Raw genomic sequence first — 23,611 nt, forward strand, 5'->3', positions numbered from 1 at the left:
TTTCAAAATGTTAGAGGTACTTTATGATGGACATGCCGCAGCATGACTGAAGGCTTACTTTCAGAATTAAGTAATAACGACATGGGAGAAAGTTGGAATTTGATTGTTTAAAAGTTTCTTGCTATAGTTCTGGACAGTGGTGTTCTATTCTAACATCTATAGCTTTAAGCATGAAAATAGTAAATAAATGATTCTCCCTCTTTCCCTTAGCAAAAAAAAAAAAAAATTTAACCCTCCCCCAGCACATGAGATCTGAAACAAAACTTGCTTTGACATAATTTTTGTTGTTTCTCTTGTTTTGTTTTTGTTTGCCAGTGGTACAGTATCTTAACTCCTCCATAGCAACATGCAGTACTACTTTTCTATCAACCTTGCATCCTTGATCTCACTTCAAATTCCAAAAGGAAGGTAGAAATTGAAGTTTAAAGGACTCAAGGAGGTAAAGGAGATGAAGTTGTAGGACTAATTGTCCTGTTATCTTTCTGAGTATGTTCTCATTTCAAATGCTTGCTTTCAAGAATGTGTCCTACAATTTTTTTTTTTTTTTCCTGTGGTTCTCTCTCTCTACAGCCTTCTCTAGAAGAAGAAAAGAGAGCTGTGTTTCATTTTGGTACCTGCAACTGATGGAATCAAATCCATGTACATTAAGCAATCATTCTAACGTAAAAACAGAGGAGAAAGCACTATTTTAAGCTATGGTCAGTATTCTGCAGTCTCTTTCACTGCAAGAAAAACCAGTCCATTTATATTGGTTTGGGTGGATAGCAGAAAAATTTGACCCACCTTAGTGATACTTCAAGAATCTGTCCTTGCCTTCTCTTTTTCTTGTACAGTGCCCAAATTCTCCCCATTATTTCTCATCTGAAACGTGTCCTAACAAGACACGTGTCTCGTACTGGCTTGCCCCAGGCCTTCACCTTTTTGCCCATGTGAACAGATAAACTCACAACCCACTCTCCCAGCCCTAGAGCTAACTAAACTGCAGACAGAACAACAGAGCAGCCTTGTCTTAGCTGATTAGAGTCTGGCTGTTGACTAGGTTGCATTTCCTGAGAATCGGAGCAATTCACTTTGCAGGGTTCCATTTCTCACGCAGCTTCGTGCCCCAAGAGTCACTTTTCAAAATCTCTTTAACTTATTTTCCTGGCTATACTGAGAACTTCAGGGGCATCCTTAACGTGGTTAATTGTAAAGTCAATGCTGGAACCAAGAGAATCTCAGACACCAAAGTGCTTCCCTTAACCCTAGAGTCTCTGGCGTGTGCGGAGAAGGTACAGGCAATGTAGGAACTTTAGAGGTGGTGGCAGGTGCCAGGGTGTGGCTGCAGTTGTCTCCCTTTTCTCTTCCAGTAGAAGGAGCCACGGGGGCGGGGGGGGGCGGGTAGGGAAGAGGTAGGAAAAAGGGGAAGACTGGGGGAGGGAATGGGGGAAGCTGGCGGGCACCGGGGGAGCGCGCCTGCGAAGCTCAGGCTCACACGCACGCCGCCTCTGTTTGTACACAGTGCGCACCCGGCCGTCGGCTCGCTCCCCGCTGGCTCACGCTTCATTGTTCTCCAAGTCAGAAGCCCCGCAGCTGCGGCGGCGAGAGCGGAGCAAGCCGAGCACACGGTCTGCCGGTCCACAGGCGCGGGTGACCCGGAGCCGCCGCGGGAGCCCGCGCCCCGCCCCGCCCCGCCCCGCCCGCCGCGCCTCAGCCGGGACCCACCCGCAGCGGAGGCTGAGCCCGGCGGCGGCTCCTCAGAGATCGCCCACCTTCTTGCGCCGGAGCGCAGGCAAAAGGGGAGGAAAGATTCCTCTCTTTGGTCACCACTCTTTCTCGCCTTCTCCAAGAATTTGTTTAAGGTAGTGCTGCGGGCAGAAGACATCTTTTTGAATTCTCCGGCAGGGGCGGGGTCTGCCGCTGCCCTGCGGTGCCACCTCAGCGACACTGCCCTCTGTTAGGACCCCTGACCAGCCGAGGTCACGTTCGGGGACGGAATCATGAAGCGCTCGGTGGCCGCTTGGCTCTTGATCGGGCTCAGCCTCGGTGTCCCGCAGTTCTGCAAAGGTGAGGCGGCGGGGCCCGGGCCGCTAGGTGCGGGACAGGCTGGAGTCCCCTGGGAAATGCCGCGCAGGGGGCTGGAGGCTGTCCCCGGGGCGCGCCAGGGGTGGTGAGCGCCGCGGGCGGTACGGAGGAGGCGGCGCGCCCCGGGTGCCTCGGAAAAGTGCTCGCAAAGTCAGAGCGGAGTGCGTGGGGCTGAGCGGGGAAGAGGGTGAGAGGGTACGGAGGTGAGATCGAGGAAAGACGGGGACCGAGGGCAGGGGGAGGGAACGGCGCTCTTGGGAACCAGAGGTTCCTCGGCTCACTGAGCCAACTGGTCACTGCTCGAAACCTCCCTGGGCAATGCCCGGTGATGCTAGCTACGGGCAGCGGGCGGGGCTTCCGTGGGGGCCCGAGCTGGGAAGCAAGCTAGCGGGCGTCATCCGCTTGAAACGGGAAGAGGCTGGAGAGCCGCCTGGCCGTCTGTCCCCCGGGTGCAGTTCTCCGAAGTGGGCCGGGGCTGAGAGGTTTGCAAATCCAAACCTGGCCCTGGGAGTTCTGGAGGTGGGCGAGGTGGAGACGGGTCTGACAAGTCAGTTCGGCTTTCTCCCGCCTTCCCTTGCAGGACGCGCTGCGTAGATTACAGAAAAACCACAAGAACCGCCTCTCCTCTAACCTCAGGGGCTCTGAGCTTGGCTCAGCACTCCCTCCGTGTACCCCTCAGTGTACACGCGTAACTCTTGGTAATAGAGAATCTTGCAGTGCGAGGCATCCTCGCTCCCCCTCCCAAGAGCAGAAAAGTTGTAAGAGCTGGTCTGGTTGTGCTTTCCATGACTTGTGTGAAATAAACCAGCCTACAAAAAATTACAGGACTTAGATGCGTCTCCTACTGAGTTGTATAGACGAATTTCAGGTCCTTTGCGAAGGGTGGCTTGTCCATATGAACCCTTGTCCCGGCCGCGTCACTTCGCGGGTCGGGGCTGAAGTTGGCGCCGATAAAGGGCAGGAGGAGCGACAGGGGGCCCTGGGGAGACCGCGCAAGAGGGACTTGCGCCCCTTCTGCACTCACGGATAGGGGCGGCCCCTTCTAAGGGGTCCAAGGGTAATACAACCCTTAGCAGGCTGCTTCAAGTGGAGAGCTGAGTGCACTACGGGGTTTTAAATGCTGTGCCTCTAAAAAAAAGGATAGTTGAATTAAAAGCGTTGACTCGAATTGAATTCATTTGAAATTCACACTGCGTGAGTATTCTACACCATCCATGCCTGCATCCATCCATTTATCTGTTTCATAGGAAAATTGTGAGCTCTTGGGCTACTGTTTGCCCAAGAAGCTTGGTGTTCCTGGATGCCCTCACTGCCCTGCCAGTGGCGATCCATGGCCGTGCTTTGCCTCGGCCTCCCTCCCGCCCCCAGAACGTGGCTATTTTCCCCAGCGAGTAGCGTGTGTGTAGGTGTGTGCCTTGCCAGCGTTTACAAAGTGCCCTTCCAGTTATCAGGCAGAGGCAGCCACTCCACTGAAGGTTAAGGCATGGTAATGGCTTTGTAGTTGCTCGGCTGAGTTCCCCAGCGATATGGAAAAGACAGGGCTCCCACCACTGTTATTTTTCCTTTCTCTTATTTCCCATCTGGATTTCTTCAGCACTTTCATCCCTTAGCAGGAAGGGGAAGGGACGAACTGCAGGCACTACCTTCTCCTCCTTCCTTCCCCACCTCCGTTCCCACCCCAAACACGAAAACGCACATTCACCCACTCACACGCACCTACACCGTGCCACCGCAGCCACCATCTGTCCCCGAGCCGAGGTGGAGGGTGGCGGGGGTGGAGGAGGATAATGTGTCTAGCGTGCGTGGCCACGCTGTCCTCACTCGGTCTGGTTGCGGGAACCCTGGGGCGCGGTGAGTCTTGGCTCACTGCAGTGGGTAGCTCTGCCTCCTAAAGATACCCACGCCTAGGGCACAGCTTACTCTGCCAGACAAACCAACCACGCCGATTTTGCTAGGGTTCTCCATTCCCGCTCCTAGACAATAATCGGGCAGCGGTGTACTCCATATTCTTTTCGTAGATTGCTCCCCCCACCCCTTTTTTTTTTTTCCAGCCATCCTGTGATTAGAGGGAAAGAGGGCTTTAGGAAAGAAACGGACCATTTTCCGTGAGTCCTTTTGTTAAACTTGCACCTTTCTAATTTCTCCTTCAGCCCTGCAGAAGGCAGAGTGCAGCTTGTGTGACAGCTCCGAACAATTAAACTTTAAGTAAACTTATTGAAGCCAGTGTTAACACTGAGAATTTCCCTTGCATCCCTCTGCCCTGGACATCGTTTATCTAATGTAGCCTTTTAGAAATTGGTGTTTCCCTGTGTGGGTGGCAATTTACGTGCATGATTGGGATTTGGTAATTTCTTTTATTAGTCGTTTTTATTTTAAAATTAAACCAATGGATCAGTCAGATTGAATATTTTATTAACTCTTAAATTATTCATCACTGTGGGTTGCTCTGAAAAATCCAATAACATGCATACAGTTGCAGCAAGCACGTGACATCTTATGCAATCTGTCCCTGTGCCTGCAGTTGGTGCCTGAAGTCTTTAAGCAAATGGCACTGTCTAAAAATGTCTAGACATGTCCTAAATACTATGAATCATTGGCATTTGAATTTCCTTTTTTTAATCAATGGTGTTTTTTAGTTATTCTACGTGAGAATAAATTAGTACCTGAACAGTCTCACTCAAGATAATAACAGTATGTTTCTATAATTAGTATAGCAATATTTACACTGAAATAACAGGTTTTTTGTGTTTTTAAAAATTGATTACACATTAGTGTTTTCGTTACTTAATTTACATGACCATGAATTCTGTACTTTAAAAATAAGTGCTAATTCAGATGCCAAATGAAGCACCTAAAAATAATTTTGAACTGGTGAACTAAAAATAATAAAGTGAAGATTAAGTATCCTGTTCTGACAGTTTGACACTAATGCAAAATCTTGGCCATTCCATACACTGTGGTGATACAGCACACATTCCCTGCCCAACCCCCCCCACCCCCACCCCGTTCCTGAAAAAGCTTTTTTTGCTTATTCTTGAAATGTTTCTTTAGAATTGAAATGCATTTTGTTTTAAATATGCATATGGTTTTGGGAAAACATTTATAATAATAAAATTATGGTTAAAAAATTGAAATGCTACCTTCTTCTTTCTATGGTCTTAAAGTTACAAAGACCTTCAAAACCAGGCAAATGTATTTCACTTCTGTACTCTAAATTAAAACTCTCTCGTGTTTTTCTCAAATATCCTAAGATCAGTGTTCGTATAAAACATGTATTCAGGATCTAGGGTATTTTAGTATTTTAATAAAGTTTGCTTTTATTGCCAGATACATGTGATTTTTCTTTCTCACAAAACTATAGCAATGTAAAGTAAAGGGATAAAACATACAATACTAATATAAAATAGCTTGGTTACTCAAAACCATTAGAAAATATAAGTTTGCCAGTTCCTAGATTCTAAATTAGTAGTCCATAGTCTTAATTTTACTGATACTAAGATAAAAATTTCAATTAGGTAATTTATTTTTAAAACTTTTAATCTTTTTGAAGGTTTTGCATAATGGGATGGACTGTGTATCTTATCATTTGTGCACAATTTTAAAAACCTGCCGATATGAGAGTTTCATAAAGCCTAAGAATTTAATTCTGGTATTTCTTGTTTACTGAGTACACGTGCAGGTGCAATAGCTTTGAGTATGATATATGTTGTAGTAGGTTCATCATATTCTTGCCAAAAAACCCCATAAAACAGTGCAGGCTTCAGAACTCAGTTCAAGACAGTAAATCATCATGAGTAGACACTGAGAAACAAATAGCAAATTTTATAAATACATAATTAATGGCATGACTTTTCATAGCTGATCAATTTACTTTTTACATAGTTGAGTTTATTCCTAAGTAGTTTGTAAACTGATATTATTATGAAAAAAATAGAAAACCAAAACCCAGCCATTCCTATTATTCAATTCTTATATGTGTTGTAAGGAAGACACCTGGCATGTTTTTTGTTTGTTTATTTAATCATAGCCCATGTAATGATTATAGTATCTTTTGTTAATCAAAACAAACATGTATTTATATACAAAGAGTCAAATGGTTGCCCATGTGAAATAGAATAAGTATGGGAATTTTTCTCATGGTTATGTGATAATGTTAGAAATTAAGTACTATAAATACTTAAACTGAATAAATTACCACTTAGTTGTCACTGAAAATACCTCCAAAAAGTCTTTGATTTGAGGAAGTGGGGAAAAGCCAACAAGGATCAACTGTGCCCTTGCCAGCAGGTGTCAGGATAATCAATGGAGATATTTTAAAGGAAAGATGGAAAAAGTAGAAGAAGTAAACCAGTAAAGGTGAATCTGCAAATCCATGGAAAGTGACTTTCTGCTCTGTATGAAACTGATGTTGTTAGTTTTCAGTGCTCTCCTGAGAAAGAGAGGGAAGGTGAATTGTAAGAACCTACTGCTTTTACCATAGTTTCTAAACTTGGAAACAGAGTTACTCTAACTGCCACAAACAAGTGCATGTCTAGGTTGAACCATTATTTTTCAGGGGTCTCTGGAGTACCATCCAAGGAAATGCACATAGAGCTATGAGGTACTTGCCGTGAAACAATTATTGCTGAAATTTTTAGCATACTTTTAAGCATACTCTCCATACCAACTCTAAGTTTTATAAATAGAAAATTCTGTTACATTGATTTGCATGGATATAAATTCAATTGTACATTTATACACATCTATAGTACTGGTAAGAGATCACTAGTTATCCTTTTCTATCACAATGGTAAAAGTGTATTTTTCCTGGAGCTTGCAAGTATCTAATTAACATAAGTCATGTGGCCAAAAGAGACTAAATGGCATGATAAATAAAGTTTTGTCAGTATCCATTTTAACCAGTTATTAATCCTTATATACGAGCCTATTGTATATCAATAGCTTTTAGTGACTTGACATTATTTATTTATTTATTTATTTATTTATTTTTTTTTTTTTAAAGATTTCATTTATTTATTTGAGAGAGAGAGAAAGCATGAGGTGGGGAGGGTCAGAGGGAGAAGCAGACTCCCCGCTGAGCAAGGAGCCCGATGCGGGACTCGATCCCGGGACTCCAGGATCATGACCCGAGCCGAAGGCAGTCGCTTAACCAACTGAGCCACCCAGGCGCCCCATTTATTTATTTTTAATTGATCCTTAACTGATAATCATTCCTTTCAAATTAGTTCTAGCATCTGCTGATATAGCCCTTCAAACTGGGTTACAGATTCGCCATTGCACCATTTCTTACACAGTTGCTGACATCATGCCAAACAGTCTGTCTCCAGTGGCATCCTTTCTGAGTCAGTCCTCCTAAAATAAAAATTGTTTTCATTTTTCTCCATCTTCATCTTTCCCCTCTTCTCCTGCATTCTCAACATTTCTTTGCTGGATAGCGACTAGGGCACCTAATTCACTGTAAAATTCTGCCATGATTATTAAGAGGTTGCAAATCTCCAAAACATTGTGGAATTGGCCATTACTTTTTGTGTGTGTGCGAAGAAAAAAACATGATACAGGGCGCCTGGGTGGCTCAGTTGGTTAAGCGACTGCCTTTGGCTCAGGTCATGATCTCAGGGTTCTGGGATTAAGCCCCGCATCTGGCTCCCTGCTTGGTGGGAGGCCTGTTTCCGCCTTTCCCACTCCCCCTGCTTGTGTTCCCTCTCTCACTGTCTCTCTCTCTGTCAAATAAATAAATAAAATCTTTAAAAAAAAAAAAAGAAAAAAGAAAAAAACATGATAAGGTGAAGCCTCTATTACTAAATCCTGAGTTTTAAAACATAAATGGAAATAAATTAGGATCTTAATTATGGAGCAACTTGAGATTTTATGCCTTGATTTGATAACAAATGTCCTGCCTGAAACTATTATCTGGGCAATAACAGATCCATCCAACTTGTAGAGAAGTCTCTTGCTTTGCCTGTAGCACATAGCTGAGAAACTAGGAGAAAACATCAAAAACTCATGACCACCTAAAATAGATAATGCATTAATACTTAGATCATATAGAAAAGTCAATGTCTCTTGGTTTTTAAGTTCCTGGGCTTTCTATAAACTGGATCCAGACAATGAAAGGCATATGAGGTAATAGGTCAGTCTTAATCAGAGCAAAAAACCATGGCAGCTATTAGACCGAAACAGGCCTTAAAAATTCTTTTTTTTTTTTTAATTTTTTATTTATTTGCAAGAGAGAGAATGAGAGACAGAGAGCATGAGAGGGAGGAGGGTCAGAGGGAGAAGCAGACTCCCCGCTGAGCAGGGAGCCCGATATGGGACTCGATCCTGGGACTCCAGGATCATGACCTGGGCCGAAGGCAGTCGCTTAACCAACTGAGCCACCCAGGCGCCCCAGGCCTTAAAAATTCTATGCAAAAGCAGTGATACCTTACAGTGTGAAAAACCAGGGACATTTATGGGGGGAGGGGCTAAGTATAAAGGCCATAAGGCATTAGCGTGTGAAAGAATATTATAATAATTAGTACCCATATTGGCCTTGCATCCTAGACAAAGACTCACTGCAATATGTTAAACATTTGGGGGTATAAAGGCAGTAAAATACATGCATTATTGAAGAGATTTTGTCAAAAATGTTTAAGCTTGGAAAACCTGCTTAATGGTAGAAGAGATGGATATCCAAAGAATTTACTTGTTTAATATGCTATTTTCCCATCATTCTTGTTATTATATATTTTATTATAGATGTTATTATTTATTTTCTATTGATCCTTTTTCCCCTAAAATATGTTATTATATATTTTCTATTGATCCTTTTTCCCCTAAAATAATGAATGAAAGTATTAGGAAATACAGGACTCAATTTTGTACAAAAGAGGTAGACCACAGAATGCAGATAAGATGTCCTGCAATTACTTGGTTATATTTTAGAAGAAAATGTGTTGCTCTTTTGTTTTTTAAAATATGCATTATTATAGTGATAGTAACTGTGTAGGATTTGTTCAACAAGAGGTTTAATAGTGTGCATGAAGCAGAATGGAGGCTATAAGTACAAGAATTGAAGTGAAGGGTTTTTCCAAGTACTAAAGTACTTTCGAATGTGATTGTTGCTGTGGAAAAAGAAGATTGAGTCTATTTCTTAGCTTTACTTTTTCTCTTTTCTAAAACAGGTCTGCATCAGACTGATTGATCTCTTTTAAGAATAATATAACGTAGTAGAACAGTCCATAAATGGGAAGGCCAGGGTTTTAATCTCATGCTAGATGACATTGTGTTGATTTGAAGCTAATCTATCAATGGGGTTAGGCCATCATGCATTCTTTAAGGTTTATGTTTGCTATTTGATAAAGTTTTTAATTTGGGGAATGCAGAATAATCCTCTTAAGGCTTTTCTTGCTGTACTGAGGTCAGGATGACCATTTACCTTTTACTATACCGAAGATTATATGAAGACAACCAGAGTAAAATGGGCTCATGACTCTTGAGCAGAAAAGAGTGGAAGAATCAAATGGGAACCCTGGAGAATATTTTTATTTGAAATAAGTTGATGACTCCCTCCCAGTAATGTGTGCCACCTCTAGGCATCAGTCTTCCATCCGTGCTCACATCTTTCATGCCCTTCTCCCCTCATTTTTCTCTTCAAACACTAATTGAACTCTCATTTTGCCTTGTTTATTCAACTTTCTTTTTCTTTGAATAGTTTAATTTTGTAAGCACTAACTTTTGAAATATCAGCTATGAACAAACAAGAAGCAAATTACCATTCAAAATGTTTTAGTATTTATACTGCAAGTTCTTGTGTCACATTTTGTGCTTCCTATAGAGACAGGGCTCACAAGGGTGTTGGCAAAACAAACAATCCAACTAAACAACAACAATACCCAAAATGGATAGTATATATTCAAATGAATAGAGCTATTCCTGCCCTGCCTCATCAGTGTTCCTCAAGAAGTACCCACATATTTTAAACAGCAGTTTGTCTTTTACAGAAAAAATAAGTCAAAAGTAGTTTCAGGGACGCCTGGGTGGCTCAGTGAGTTAAACGTCTGCCTTAGGCTCAGGTCATGATCCTAGGGTCCTGGGATGGAATCCCGCATTGGGCTCCCTGCTCAGGGGGAATCTGCTTCTCCCTCAGCCTCTCTCTCTCTGTCAAATAAAATAAATAAAATCTTTAAAAAAAAAGTTTCAGAAACTTGAAAAGCTTTGTTTCTTATTTAACCATTTTGTTTGTTTGTTTGTTTGTTTACAGTCTGTGTTGTTCAATGAGCATACTGTTCTAAGTACCACTCTGATTCTTCTAAGTCTGTGGGGGCCCAGGTACTGTTATTATCTACATATGAATGAGAAAATGGAAATCAGAGGTTAAATCATTTCCCAAGATCTCACAGTTACCAAGTAGCTTGTTAGAATTAGAATCCAGGTTAAATCTAGAGCCTGCTTTCTTACCTACTAAAGCATGCTGTGTCAATGAGTGACACATGGGGATAGTTTGTTAGATGATTTTCTTATTTATGAAACACATACTTCATATCTCTTACTATTTAACTGGTAGATATTTTGGAAAGGGTAAATTATATTTCTTCTCTTGGGACAATATTTTTAAATTTTTCTAATTTTAGTTGGTAAAATGGGATACCTCTTTTCACATTCAGAAATAAAGGCTGGAGTATGCTCTTTTTGGTCAGAAAGAGTGGTGTCTTTCAGAATCATGCATCACTAGGAAGAACAGCAAAGGTAGGGAAAAGAAGAGGAACACTTGTGAAAATGATTCAAAACTCATTTTCTTCAGTCTTGCCATTCAGTTTATTGCAACATGATTTTTATACTTTTTTTTTTTTTTTAGTTTTCTAGGATTCCGTTGCTCCTCTGCATTGTTTCATTGTTACTCAGTATGATGTGTAAGAGCATGCTTTCTCTGTAATTTTAAGATATATAATGTAGGACAAAGTGATTTTAAAGGTTAACAAGGTTTTTATTTCTGCTAGCTTAATGAAGTTATTTAATTTGCCTTACAGCCTATCGTCATTTAATTTTATTTCTATGTAAACCCATTAAGAAATTTTAGCCAAACAAAAGCACCAAAGGGTCTCAAACCACATCAGCTAGAAAATTATATTTCCTGGTTTATTTTAACAATTATTTTACCAAAAGATGGCTTATTTTTTTAACTAATATTGATTGGTTAACTTTCAACATTTTACAAAATGATGAAAATTATACAATCTGAGATCACCTTATTAATAACACTGCACATCTGTATAATACTTAATAGTGTAAACAGACCTCCACATTATTATATTTATTCCCCTAGAGTAATAATAATAAAACAATAGGGAAAATTTCTTAAGTATTTTCCATCTCTATTCTATGGACCATAAGCAGAGAAGGCATTCTTAATTTCTTTTATCAGATAAGGAACCTGAGGTTCAGAAAGTCACATGATCTGTAATTCAAGCAACCAATGAGTTTGAACTTAACTCCACACATTCTGATTCCAGCATACTTTTTCCTCTTTTGTGCTATACCACTTTACTTGTGGTAATTATAGTTATACTTTTTTCTCAGTTCTTGGACTCATAAGATGAGGATGAGGTATTGGTATACTATTGCTTTTTCAAAAACTGTTCCAAACTGCCTCTCATTCCCACATGAACACTTTCTTGCCATCAGCCTAGAACACCTCCTTTCCTCTAGGGAGCCTGTTACTTACTAACCATAATGACATCCTAAACTTTCTCAATGGCTTCAGATCCTTCTTTCTTCTCTCACATTTGTCCACTTAAAAATCTTTCATGCATGAGCTTGTGACCCTTTTAACCAGGTTCCCAACACTAATGATTCCCATCTCCATTTTTAGGAACCTATTGGCAATGCTGTTCAATAGACTTTCTCATCACATGATTTGCTCAACTACCAGTACTTTAAATTTCTCAGACTTTCTCTTACCAGAATTATCATCTTTCTACCTCTCTTTGCCTTTCATTCCCACAGACTCACTCTTGTCATTACTCTAATTTTTAGTCCTACTTAACTTTCTTCTTTTCTCAGTCTCTGTGGTTTTCCATTTTCAGGGGTATTCAACATTTATGAATTTCTCGGCCCAGACGCTTTTTACCATTTTTGCTTCATTAAGTCCCAAACTAAGGTAGTTTTCAAAGTCCCATTCCTATCCCTGCAACTAAGAAAATCGGAGTGTTGTCAGAAGGTAGTACGACCCATTGGAAATCCTGGTGTAGCTGAAAGGTTGAGTTGGGGGTCCTAAAATATTATGGGGCACTGCAGAAATTATATGGGAATGACAACTATTGATAATTGTAAATTTTGGAGCATAACCATAGGGATTATGGTGAAGGAGGATAGAAGACAAGATCATTAGAAGAGTCAAGGAATGTTGTAAAAATCATTTATGTGGGTATTGAAATTCCAGAAAGTTATACAAGAAGAAATGTTGGAGAGAATGACAGTGAACCAGGAATAGAAATCTCCAAGGAATGAGGGCATATATTGCAGAGATCAGGAGATAACTGTAATACGGGAGTAGTATTGGGGAACAGAGATCTGTTACATGAAATTAAAACTAGGTGGGGTTTTTTTTGTTTTTGAGAGGAAGGAGAAAGAATGTTCAGAAAGTTGCTTTGAGGAGTGGGAAAGACTAAGGCCATATCTCAGGTCTGGCAGCTTTGGGAGAGAAAACAGTATCCAGTTAAGAGGGCTGTGGGTAAACAGTGACTCAGCGAAGAGCTGATTTTTTTTCTAGGGCAGGAAGACAAGACTGGCCTAGTCCCAAGCCTCATGCTCTTAGACAGTCCTCATCCTACAGCTTTTGCACGTTGAGCTCATTATAATAATTGATATATCTGACTAAGGGCACTGCTTTTAAGCACATAAAATATGTCTTCATATGTAACAGCTCTTTTAAACCTCACAACCGTCTAGGGGGTTATCATTATCCTCATTGGCAGATGAGGATATAGATGAGAATAGGGTTAAGTGGTCAGTACTCAAACTAGGCCTTACAGATCCAAGTCCAGGACTCACTTCACTATAGCACAATTACAGAGAAAAGCCCAAATCCAAGGAAAGAGCCTTTCTAAATTTAAAGCACATCTGGGGGATAGGAAGATTTTGTAGTTGTGCCCTGACCTACTTCATCCTATCCAGATGGGCCTCTATGTATTTTGAGGTCAGCATAGTTTAGGTTACTGGGAATGTCTATGTCTGCTTGGTGGTCTTAATCCTTGCTCATCTTGGATCATTTGTCCAAATGGTTCTAACTGGAAAACATTATTACTTGGGGAATATTTCCTTGGCCTTTTCAGCGTACTTAAAATTGTGCAACCTTGTGCACAAAGAATTCTTTTTCCTCAAATTTGCATGTTTCAAATATTTGTAAACCATAATGTTTCTTCTTTAGTTTCTGACATGCTAAGGTTTTACATATTTCTTCCTTTAATCTGTCCTTGTAAGCCATTCCTTTCATCATTTTAGTTGTTTCATTTGGAATCTGTCCAAGTAGCCTACATATTTATTCAACAGGCTTGCCAAAACCCCAACAGAGAATTCCTGGGATGTGCATTCCTAAAATAATGCCATACACATTAGTCTATCCTTTTTAATATTGCAAATATATTCTTATTTTTATTTTTTATTATTTATTTTTGCAAATACATTCTTAATTTTAGTCTATTGTTTTGCTAGTTATTTTTCCTACCAGACCACTCTTTTCCAAATAATACTTATATATGCCATTATTTATTTTTTCCATAATTTTGTTCTGCTTTTGCCCTCACTGGAATTTTACTTTATTTATTTTTCATTTTGTATTTAGTATGTTTGTTACTATTTATATGGTATATTCCCTGCCCATAGAATCACAGAATAACATAACTTAATTTCCTGCAAATTATATTATTATGCTATTTATTGCTATTTTGTGTCATGTACATATCTGCTAAATTGTAATGCAGATTCCCATCCTTAGCTTTGCTAAATTATAATGCAAATTCCCATCCTTAGCTTTTGGTTTTTTTCATACTTACTTCCTTTTAGGTCTGTAAAGTATTCATTATCTTCTTGAAGTTACCTTCTATCTGTATTTCTATATTTTTTCTGTTTATATATTTATTTCTAGCTATCTCCTTCTAAATGTTGCCATTTTTCTGCTCCCAGCTCATCCCTCAGCTTAAACTGCACAACTTCAGATAATCTCTCTGATCACCTTCTCCAAGTTACCAATGTTCCAACACACACACATATACCCACAGTATACCCCTGTCATAATTCTCTATCACTAATTTTTTTTAATTATGACACTTTTCAAAAATCATGGCTATAAAATTACTTATTAGCTTATTTGTTTCATTTCTTATTCTCAATGTATTATAAACTCCATGTAGGCAGGAAAAACATATATTTTGTTCCCTAATATGTATATCCAGCTCTAAACATGGTGCCTCATATATAGTAGGCACTCAGTATTTGTTGGCTGAATTTACACATGCACGGATGAATGAAAAACATGAATTAAAAACAACTCTGTTGGTGTATAAATCTTTCTCTGGTTAAAAAAATGTGTTCCTTAGATAGACCCATTAGCTCATTTAATAAATTCTTATCTGCTTGAAGCACTGATGCATTGACCTGTGATTTATGGCACAAGTGATACACTTTGAGAAAGCAATAAATACTTTAGTAGTGGCAAACTCTAAGAGCAAACTAAATAAATGACCTACTTGTTTCCATAGCTGTCTAATTTATAAACACTTTAAAAGCAAGATTTGGGTTTTACCTTAAATTATCAAATTGCAATAAAATAGTTGTAATTGTATATGGAAGATCAACAGTAAACTTTAGTTTGCCATTTTATTATAAAGGGTTGACAAGAAAAGTTATGTGCGACAAAAAGCATTTGGTGGTGGTTTTAACTGTCAGGCAGAGGAGCTGCAGGTAGTCCTTTGATCTGTTAATTGTCCCAGTGCCTGGGGGGATCACTCCCATAAGCTCCGCTAGCAGTCACTTTCCTTCAACCATAACTTCTTTCCCTCCTCCTGCCATGCAGTCACACCTGCTAAACCCAGATGTACTTGGCAGAGGGGAAAAGACAGCATCAGGGAGCTGTGTCTACCCAGGAGCCAAGAGCCTCAGAATCAGCTCTGTTTAGAGGTTTTTTTATGTAATGACAATCTTTATGTCACCGCTAACTGCTGTTTAATCTCCTTGGGGCAACTATACTTCTACCTTTCTTAAATGCCTCAGTGGTTCTAAAACTATTTGTGTGCTTGTGACCTCAGTAATTGTGTGGTTTCTACTGCTAGTCTGAAAGCTCAGAAAAAGTGTCTTTCTGAAGAAGGTATAGGTTGTCAAAGGAGTGTGTAGAGTAAAAACTATAAAATCTAATGCTTTGCTCCTTTATATGTGATAAGAGAACATTTGGCAGTTTTTTTGAGGGGCAATTAATTCTGATCCCTACTTTAAAGTTTTAATTATTTTTGAACTTACATGTATACATTCATTGAAGAAAAACTATAATGGAATCATTTGGTCTCTATATTTAGAGACTTATTTCAATAAATAAATATCTCAAAGTAATATTTTTTACCATAAAATTGATCATGCCACATAGTCTTATAATTTATTTATTCAACAACTTTTTATTGAGCAGAGAGAGATGCCAAGAACTGTTCTGGGTGATAGAATTACAAGAGTGAATGAAACAGATGACAATCCTTGCTCACATACAACTTAAATTCTAATGAGTCAAATGAAGGGAATCAAAGAATAAATGAAGGAAATTGTCTAACAGGTTAAAAGAAGGGAGTAGGGATTTCAGGAGTGGATTTCACTTTTATGTAGGATGCTCAGGTCAAGCCTCACTTTTCAAAAGCATTAAGGAAGTGAGATATATTGCAAGCATGTTGTCTCAAATTTCACTTGTCTCTGTATTTCTTATGTTTTATGTAACAGTTAAATTTATTTTGTAAAATATGTCCATATTTTCCTTTATGACTTCTGCTTTTGGCATCATATTTAAGTGCCTAAGAATTGCTCTTTGCTTTTTCTGCCTAATGGTTAGCTTTATGTCCCAACACAACTTACAAAAGCTGTTAAAAAATGAAGCACATATCATATACTAAATTCTATGATAACTTGCATCAGTTCAGAGACTTACTGAGCTGCTTCTCTATTAGTGGGACAGTATTTTCAATTATCAAATTAATTATGAATTATTTTAATTAGTAATCATTGCCTATAATTAGAAATATATCAAAATGTGGTTTGCTAATACTTTACTTGGGATGTTGGCATTTGTTTTTATAAATGATAATTTGAGCAATCTTTATCAAGCTTGGTACTAGGGAAATGCTATAGTTATAGAATTAATTGGGAAGTTTCTCTTCCTTGGAGCATTTTAATTTGAAATAACTCACCTACCAAACAGTCTGATCTGTTTGTTGGGTACCTTTTTTGTTCTTTTAGAGAGGGAGAGTAAGAGAGAGACAGGGGGTGGGTGGGGAAGAGGGCGAGAGAGAATCTTAAGAAGGCTCCATGCTCAGCCAGAGCCCAGTCAGGGCTCAATCTCACAATCCTGAGATCATGACCTGAGCCAAAATCAAGAGTTGGACAGTTAACTGACTGAGCCACCTAGGCACTCCTGTTTGTTGGGTACTTTTGTGACTACTATTTCTGAGGTCTTCCATAATGAATGGAGCACTTACTTGTTATCCCTTTTCCATTTTTGATAATTTATCATTTCTGACACAATAGTACAATTTAGAATATTTTCTAATTTATTAGCATATATTATATATAGCATTAAAATGTTTGTGAAGCTATTTATGCAAAACAAAACATAGTAATGTGTACGCAATGTGATAATTACAAAGTAAAAAAACAAACATAAAACAAGATAAATCTTCCAGGCTCAGGAGTCAGGGTTTTTAACTTCAACAGTTGACTAACCTTGGTTTTCAGAAAAATAATAAATAAAATGGGGCCACTAATAATAGAGCCTGACTGCTAAAGTTAATGTAAAGATCTAATACAGGTTAATTGCTTAGAACAATGTCTTTTGCCCATGATGAACATGCTGATGATGATGGCGGTGACGACCACGATGATGACCATGGCTTCATATCTCCAGTTTTGTGTCACAGTGCTTGGCACAAATTATGATAAAAAGTAATTGATAAATGAATTGAGTGCCAGTCATTTTTCTCATCCAATTATTATTTTACTTTTTACTTTTATCAAGAAGTCTGCAGTCTTCTGACATACAGTTTGCAGGTATACTAATATAATGTGATAAGAGAATGGAATCAGACTGGGAGTTGGATTCTGGATAAACCATTTACTAATTCTGAAGCCTTTTACAGTTTACATCTCTAACCCGTTTCCTCATCTGTAGGTATAGGTAAAGCAGAAGCAATCTAATAGGGTTGTTGTAGTCATTAAGAGATATTACCCATGTAATATGCTTATAGATCCTGCCAGAATAAAAACTCTCAATAAATATTAGGTACTTTTTATTTTCTTAGTTGTGGTTGTGGCTCCTACTTACTGTAAAGGGGACAATTACCTTGGGACACCCTGGAATACCAAAGGAGAATGATCTAAGGAAGGGATGGGAATGTGGATCGATTTGACAAACTGGCCAATCAACAGAGCTTAGCAATTTTCCAACTTATGTTAAATATATTTTGGTTATGTTCCTGGTTTTAAATCATTTATTTTGGGAGCATTTGACTGTTGTTAGTCTGTTATGGCTACTATAACAAAAATACCATAGATTGGGTGGTTTATAAAAAACAAATTAGTTTCTCACAGTAATGGAGGCTGGGAAGTCCAAAAGCAGTGTGGTAGCAGATTCCATGTCTGGTGAGAACCTGCCTCCTGGGTCATAGGATGTCATCTTTTTCCTGCTTCCTTACATGCTCCCACAGGGTCAGGGAGCTCTCTGAGGCTTTTTTTCAGTGAAGGCACTAATCTTATTCATGAGGTCTCTACCCTTATGACCAAATCACCTCTGAAGGGACCACCTCCAAATACCATCACATTGGGGATTAGGTTTCAGCATATGGATTTGGGGGGACATAAATAGTCTATAGTATTGTCTGTAATAGACTATCTTACAGTGTCACCTGACCCAGCAGGAGGTCTTTGCTTCCTTTATATTCTTCCCACCTAGTTGCACTTACTCTCTACTCTGAATATAGACTGTAAGTTGTGTCCTGATTTATAACCTATAATAGAAACTTCTAAGTATTTTAGGTTATTTTTGTTTCACATTTTGCTTTAGAGGTCTCAATTGTAAATATGGTATATAAGGCAGTTGACAGCATGAAAGTTTTTGTAATCTATTTACTCAGGACTCATGGTCTCTGTGGTCAGTACTTAGTATTCAGAAAACTCTTCACTATGTCTTGCCTTTCAGCAGTTCAAGTTTATTTTACAATCTCATGTAAGTATAGGTTTGTATAACTCTTCATTTGTAGAGCAGTGTGGACTAGTTTAGGTACCAAAAGACTTAATTCTGGCTCTACCAAGTGCTTGCCTTGTGACTCTCAGCAAACTCCAGTCTCTGAGCCCTAATTTCCTTATGATCAAAATGAAAATAAAGTCATATACAGGGAATGATTTTGGAACTTGAAAACTGTCTTATATATCATCTGTTTTGGTGGTAGCCAAATTCTTGCATTGTTTTCTGTACCTTTATAGAATCAGCTAGTATTGATATTCTCATTTGTTTTTGTGTGTTTTACTGAACATACCCAGGTGTTATGAAAACTTTTGATTACACCTGTTTGGAAAAGGAACATAAGCACACTAAGAAATGGTGATGGATATGATATGTAGGTAGTCTCTGTATTGTGAGAACTTAATTGGTGGTGATAAGATGTTGGACAACTCTTTAAGTGTTAACATGGACAGATTCATATCTGATGTCTCCACATGTCTATGATTTCACCTGCCCTTTTCAACCCTAAGTTGAGACCTAGAGTGGCTGTCTTAGAAAATTCTTGTTTGTTCATGAGAATGTAGAAAGTTAAGAAATTAAATCATTCTCTCACCCTCCTGAGAAAATTGCCCCCTCTAAAGGAATCAGGGTCATCTTCTCTCCTGCTATATTCCCTCACAACCCAAATTTCAACTTCCTCTGGACTAATGCCAGTCCACAAAAATGAAATTAATAAAATTTCCTTAGCAGTAATACTATTTAAAATGTTTTAGTATTATAGAATTGATGCTAGATAACGCAAAATATGCTTTATTTTGTTTCTATAAAAGGTCAATTTCAAAATTATGTATGGATCATAACTTATTTTTGAATTAGCAGTTCCTTGATGATACTCCTCAGTGTAATAATGAGCTTAGATTCCAGCACCAAAGTGCAGTTTTGTTATTGGGATTCCCATAACTGTAAATATATGTGTATATGTAAATTTATAATACTTTATTTTAAATATCAGTATTTAAGTAAGTTAGAAGAATAAATATCTAAACTAAATGATATATTTAGTTAGTAATAGAATTCATATGGTGATTGCTTTAAAAATAAAATGCATTTGAAAGTCAGATTTAGAAATAGGAAAACAAAAATAGAGGCAGAATTATTGATAAATAATTCTGTATATTCTTAGGGAAGTGGCATAGATAAATTTGAAGGAATATTTCTTGATTAGTTCTAAAGGGGTTATTTATTTTGCTTTGTATTCCTCATAATTTGAGAGTACCTTGAAATATTTAAAATGTTATAACTGATAACTGCTGCATAGTAAACCAATGTAGGGTTGGAGGTTTCAGGTTGCTGATTTAACTTTAATTGGGAATATGTTATAAATTCAATCAATTGTCTTTGGGATAATAAGAGTCATGAAGACCTCCTCCAGGATTAATTGTTTGTGAAGGCAATTACTATGAGCAAAGCCTAGAATCTAAGCCCAAGCAATTGGAGCATACAAACTTTAACTGTGAATTCTTAGGCTCATTTACATTGGTATGTCCTTCTGAAAGTAAGCATTTTCATATGTAACTGCATTATAGAAAAAAATATTTAGGTCATTTGGCAATAGAAGGAATGTAAACCATCACTCCATAACATTTAATAGGACAAAATTATACTTAGGCAATGTAGGCTGGACCAACAGGTTTTTTTATTTATTTTTATTTTTTTATTCAAGAAATCCTAGGAAGACACTGAGAATGAGGAAGATACAATTCAACAATTTAGAGCTTTTTCAGATGGTTCAGTGGTTCCCTGACTCCTGCCAACGAAAATTAAAGCAAAATGAATTGATGAATAATTTGGTTGCACTCCAGGAACCTAAACACTGTTGTTTCTTTTGTTAGAGTAATAATAAAGGTGTATAGTAAAGTAAAGAGATATTATTGTTATGTGCTTTTAAAGCTGATAATCCAGAAATTAAAGTGGAAACCACTTCAGGAGACCTATTAATGCATATTTATAATTAAAACTTGGTTCCTTTGGCATCACTGCTCATTTGGGAAGTTGGTTTATATGTATTCTACATTAAGTTCATTTGTTAAATATCTCCATAAGCTTGTTATTATAGGATGCTGCTACTCAGACTGCAGCTGTGAGACAGCACACAGACAACACTTGTGTAACCACAGCATTTATGACTTTCAGTTTAGGTTATTAGACTATTATGTTGGAATGATCAATGTTGCTTCTTTGGGTTTATGAAAATCATTGATATATCTGCAATGAAAAAATGGTACTGGGCGCCTGGGTGGCTCAGTTGGTTGAGCGGCTGCCTTCGGCTCAGGTCATGACCCTGGAGTCCCAGGATCGAGTCCCGCATCGGGTTCCCTGCTCGGCAGGGAGTCTGCTTCTCCCTCTGACCCTCTCCTCTCTCATGCTGTTTCTCTCTCGCTTGCTCTCCAATAAATAAATAAATAAAATCTTTAAAAAAAAAATGGCACTATAAATTTTTAGAGGCCTTATTGAGATGCAAACAAACCACACAATCTTAAGTGTTTATGTAGTTAAATGTGTTTTCAAAATTGTGTATACCCAGGGGCACCCGGGTGGCTCAGTCGTTAAGCGTCTGCCTTCGGCTCAGGTCATGATCCCAGGGTTCTGGGATCGAGCCCCGCATCCAGCTTCCTGCTCTGCAGGAAACCTGCTTCTCCCACTCCCCCCGCTGGTGTTCCCTCTCTCGCTGTGTTGTGTCTCTCTCTGTCAAATAAATAAATAAAATCTTTAAAAAAAAAAAAAATTGTGTGTACCCATCTTATCATTACCTAAAACATGACGTAGAATATTTCCACAATCCTAGAATATTCTTCCATGTTGTTTCCAGCCAACTCCCATTCTACCCCTGCTCTCTCCAACATCTGTGTTTTTGATTTCTATTATTATGGATTAATTTTGTCTATTTTTGGACTTTATACCATTGTTATGATTGTGTGTGTGTATGTGTGTACTTCGGTATCATTCATTCAACATAATGGGTTTGCTATTTTTCCTTGTTATTGCACATATGATGAGTGCATTTCTTTTTATTCCTGAATAGTATTTCATATAAATATACTACAGTTGGTTTATCTGCTCTGTAGCTGGTGGAAAATTGGATTGTTTCCAGTTTTTAGCTTTTATAATGAATAAAGATAATCTGAAAATTCTTACAGATTTTTTTTTCTAAATTGACATAATTTCATTTCTCTTGGGTAAAATACCTAGGAATGGAATTGCTGAGTCATGGGTAGGTACGTGTTAACTTGAAAACTACTCAGCACATCTCCAAAGTGATTGTATAATTTTATTCTCCCAGTAGCTATTGAAAAGTCCAGTTGTTCCGTATCTTCACCCCGAATCTGTCACTATGAGCTTTTGATTGTAGCTATTTTAGTTGACATGCAATAGTATTTCACTGCATTTTTAAATTGTGTTTTCTAATGACTAAGTATATTGAGGACACTATTGTAGAGTTTATTGACCATTCATATCTTCTTTTGTGAAGTGTCCAACATTTCACAAGTATTTCTTTCTGTTTTCTGAGTATTTTAAAGTTGACTTATAGGGGTTCTGTATCTATCCTGGATATGTATATTTTGCCAGATGTGTATTGAAAATATATTTCCTAATCCGTGGCTTGATACTCAGTTTCTTAATGGTGTCTTTTGAGGAAGTACTTTCTAATTTTAATGACATGAATTTTATTGGTTCTTTCTTTTAGAGTGCTTTGGATGTCCTAAAATGCCTTTACCTAGTCCAACGTCACAAATATATTGTCTTAGTTTTTCCTATAGAAATCTTACATTTCTGGTTTCTACATTTGAGTTTATGATCCTTCTTGAATTAATTTCTGTATGTATCATTAGGTACGAGTTGAGGCTTATTTTTTCCATAGGGAAATTCAGTGATTTCATTTGTCGGGAAGACTGCGTTCTCCATTGTAATGTCTTGATATATCCTGATTGCCTTGGTTGTATCTATTCTGTATCTTTAATCTGTTTCTCTGTCTTTACACCAACACCAGGGTCTTGATTAATTTAGCTTTATAGTAAAGCTTGAATTTAGGTAATATAGTTCTTCTAAATGTATTCTATTTGGTATCTTATATTTTTATACAAATTTTAGAATTAACTGGTCAGTTACTTCAGAAAACCTTGTAGATATTTTGATTAAAATTGCATTAAATTTATAGATCATTTAATGGGAATGGCCATATTAACAACATTGTATCTTCCTATTGATTAAGATCTTATACCTATTCATTTATGTATCTGTATAGATCATATTTAACAATAAATACCAATTCCTTTTTTGTAGGTTTTTATAAAATATAAAGCATTTTCACATTGCTTATTTCATTACTCATACTTTACCTTGTTTTAAAACAGGAATTAAGTATAAAGATTGGAGACCATTCATGCTTCACAGTGCTTACAAAAGGACTTTGCACATAGGATATACTTGATAGACAAATTCTCAGAAAACCTTTTTATTAATATTTTTATACTATGACAGACAGTACCGTTAGAAAAAAATCAACATTTCAAATAATGAAATTTATAAAACTAAATAAATACATAATTTTGCAAGGTTCCAGAAAAATAATCTGAGATTCATAGTATCAGATCGATTAAAAGCTGAAATAATGAGACCTTGAAATTTTTGGGAAGTAGTTAATGGAATCAGAGTTTAGAATACCTATAAATCACTTTACTCCCCTGGAAATAAAGAGTGCACTTCAGCTACCTTGGATAGATAAGTGCCTTTTCTATTTATAAAGATATTGGTAGTTATAGTTATTCCTAGCTTTTTACAGAATAGTCAGGTTCACAAGGCAGGAAAACATTGTACAGAGGCTTCATCCTGCTTTAGAAGCTTCAAGTGTGTGTGTGTGTGTGTGTGTGTGTGTGTGTGTGTGTGTGTGAAGTGATGACCTTATCCCAGATGGTGTTATCACCAGAAAGCTTTTGCTTTGACTGAAGTTCATCTTGGTTCACACCTGAAATCCAAGCTAATGAGATTTTCTTTTAAACAGATTAAGCAAAACCATCAATTGTCTATCTTTTCTACTTGTTT

The 23,611-nt window shown here is 38.0% G+C and overlaps 1 protein-coding gene across 2 annotated transcripts in view; it reads left to right on the top strand.

Annotated features, from left to right (window-relative positions):
* Nucleotides 1-1,555: 1,555 nt before the first annotated feature.
* The window catches only part of EDIL3 (EGF like and discoidin domains 3), a 389,745-nt gene continuing 367,689 nt past the window's right edge, over nt 1,556-23,611 (top strand). The window contains exon 1 of one of the 2 annotated variants that reach the window (XM_006734136.3): nt 1,556-2,046. In XM_006734136.3, the coding sequence (XP_006734199.1) occupies nt 1,980-2,046 (67 nt within the window). In that variant the 5' untranslated portion in view covers nt 1,556-1,979. The remainder of the gene's footprint in view (nt 2,047-23,611) is intronic. The other variant, XM_006734135.3, reaches the window with a different exon arrangement.

This window comes from Leptonychotes weddellii, chromosome 7 (genome assembly GCF_054177405.1).
Source record: "Leptonychotes weddellii isolate Sample4059 chromosome 7, ASM5417740v2, whole genome shotgun sequence".
NCBI classification, from domain to species: domain Eukaryota; kingdom Metazoa; phylum Chordata; class Mammalia; order Carnivora; family Phocidae; genus Leptonychotes; species Leptonychotes weddellii.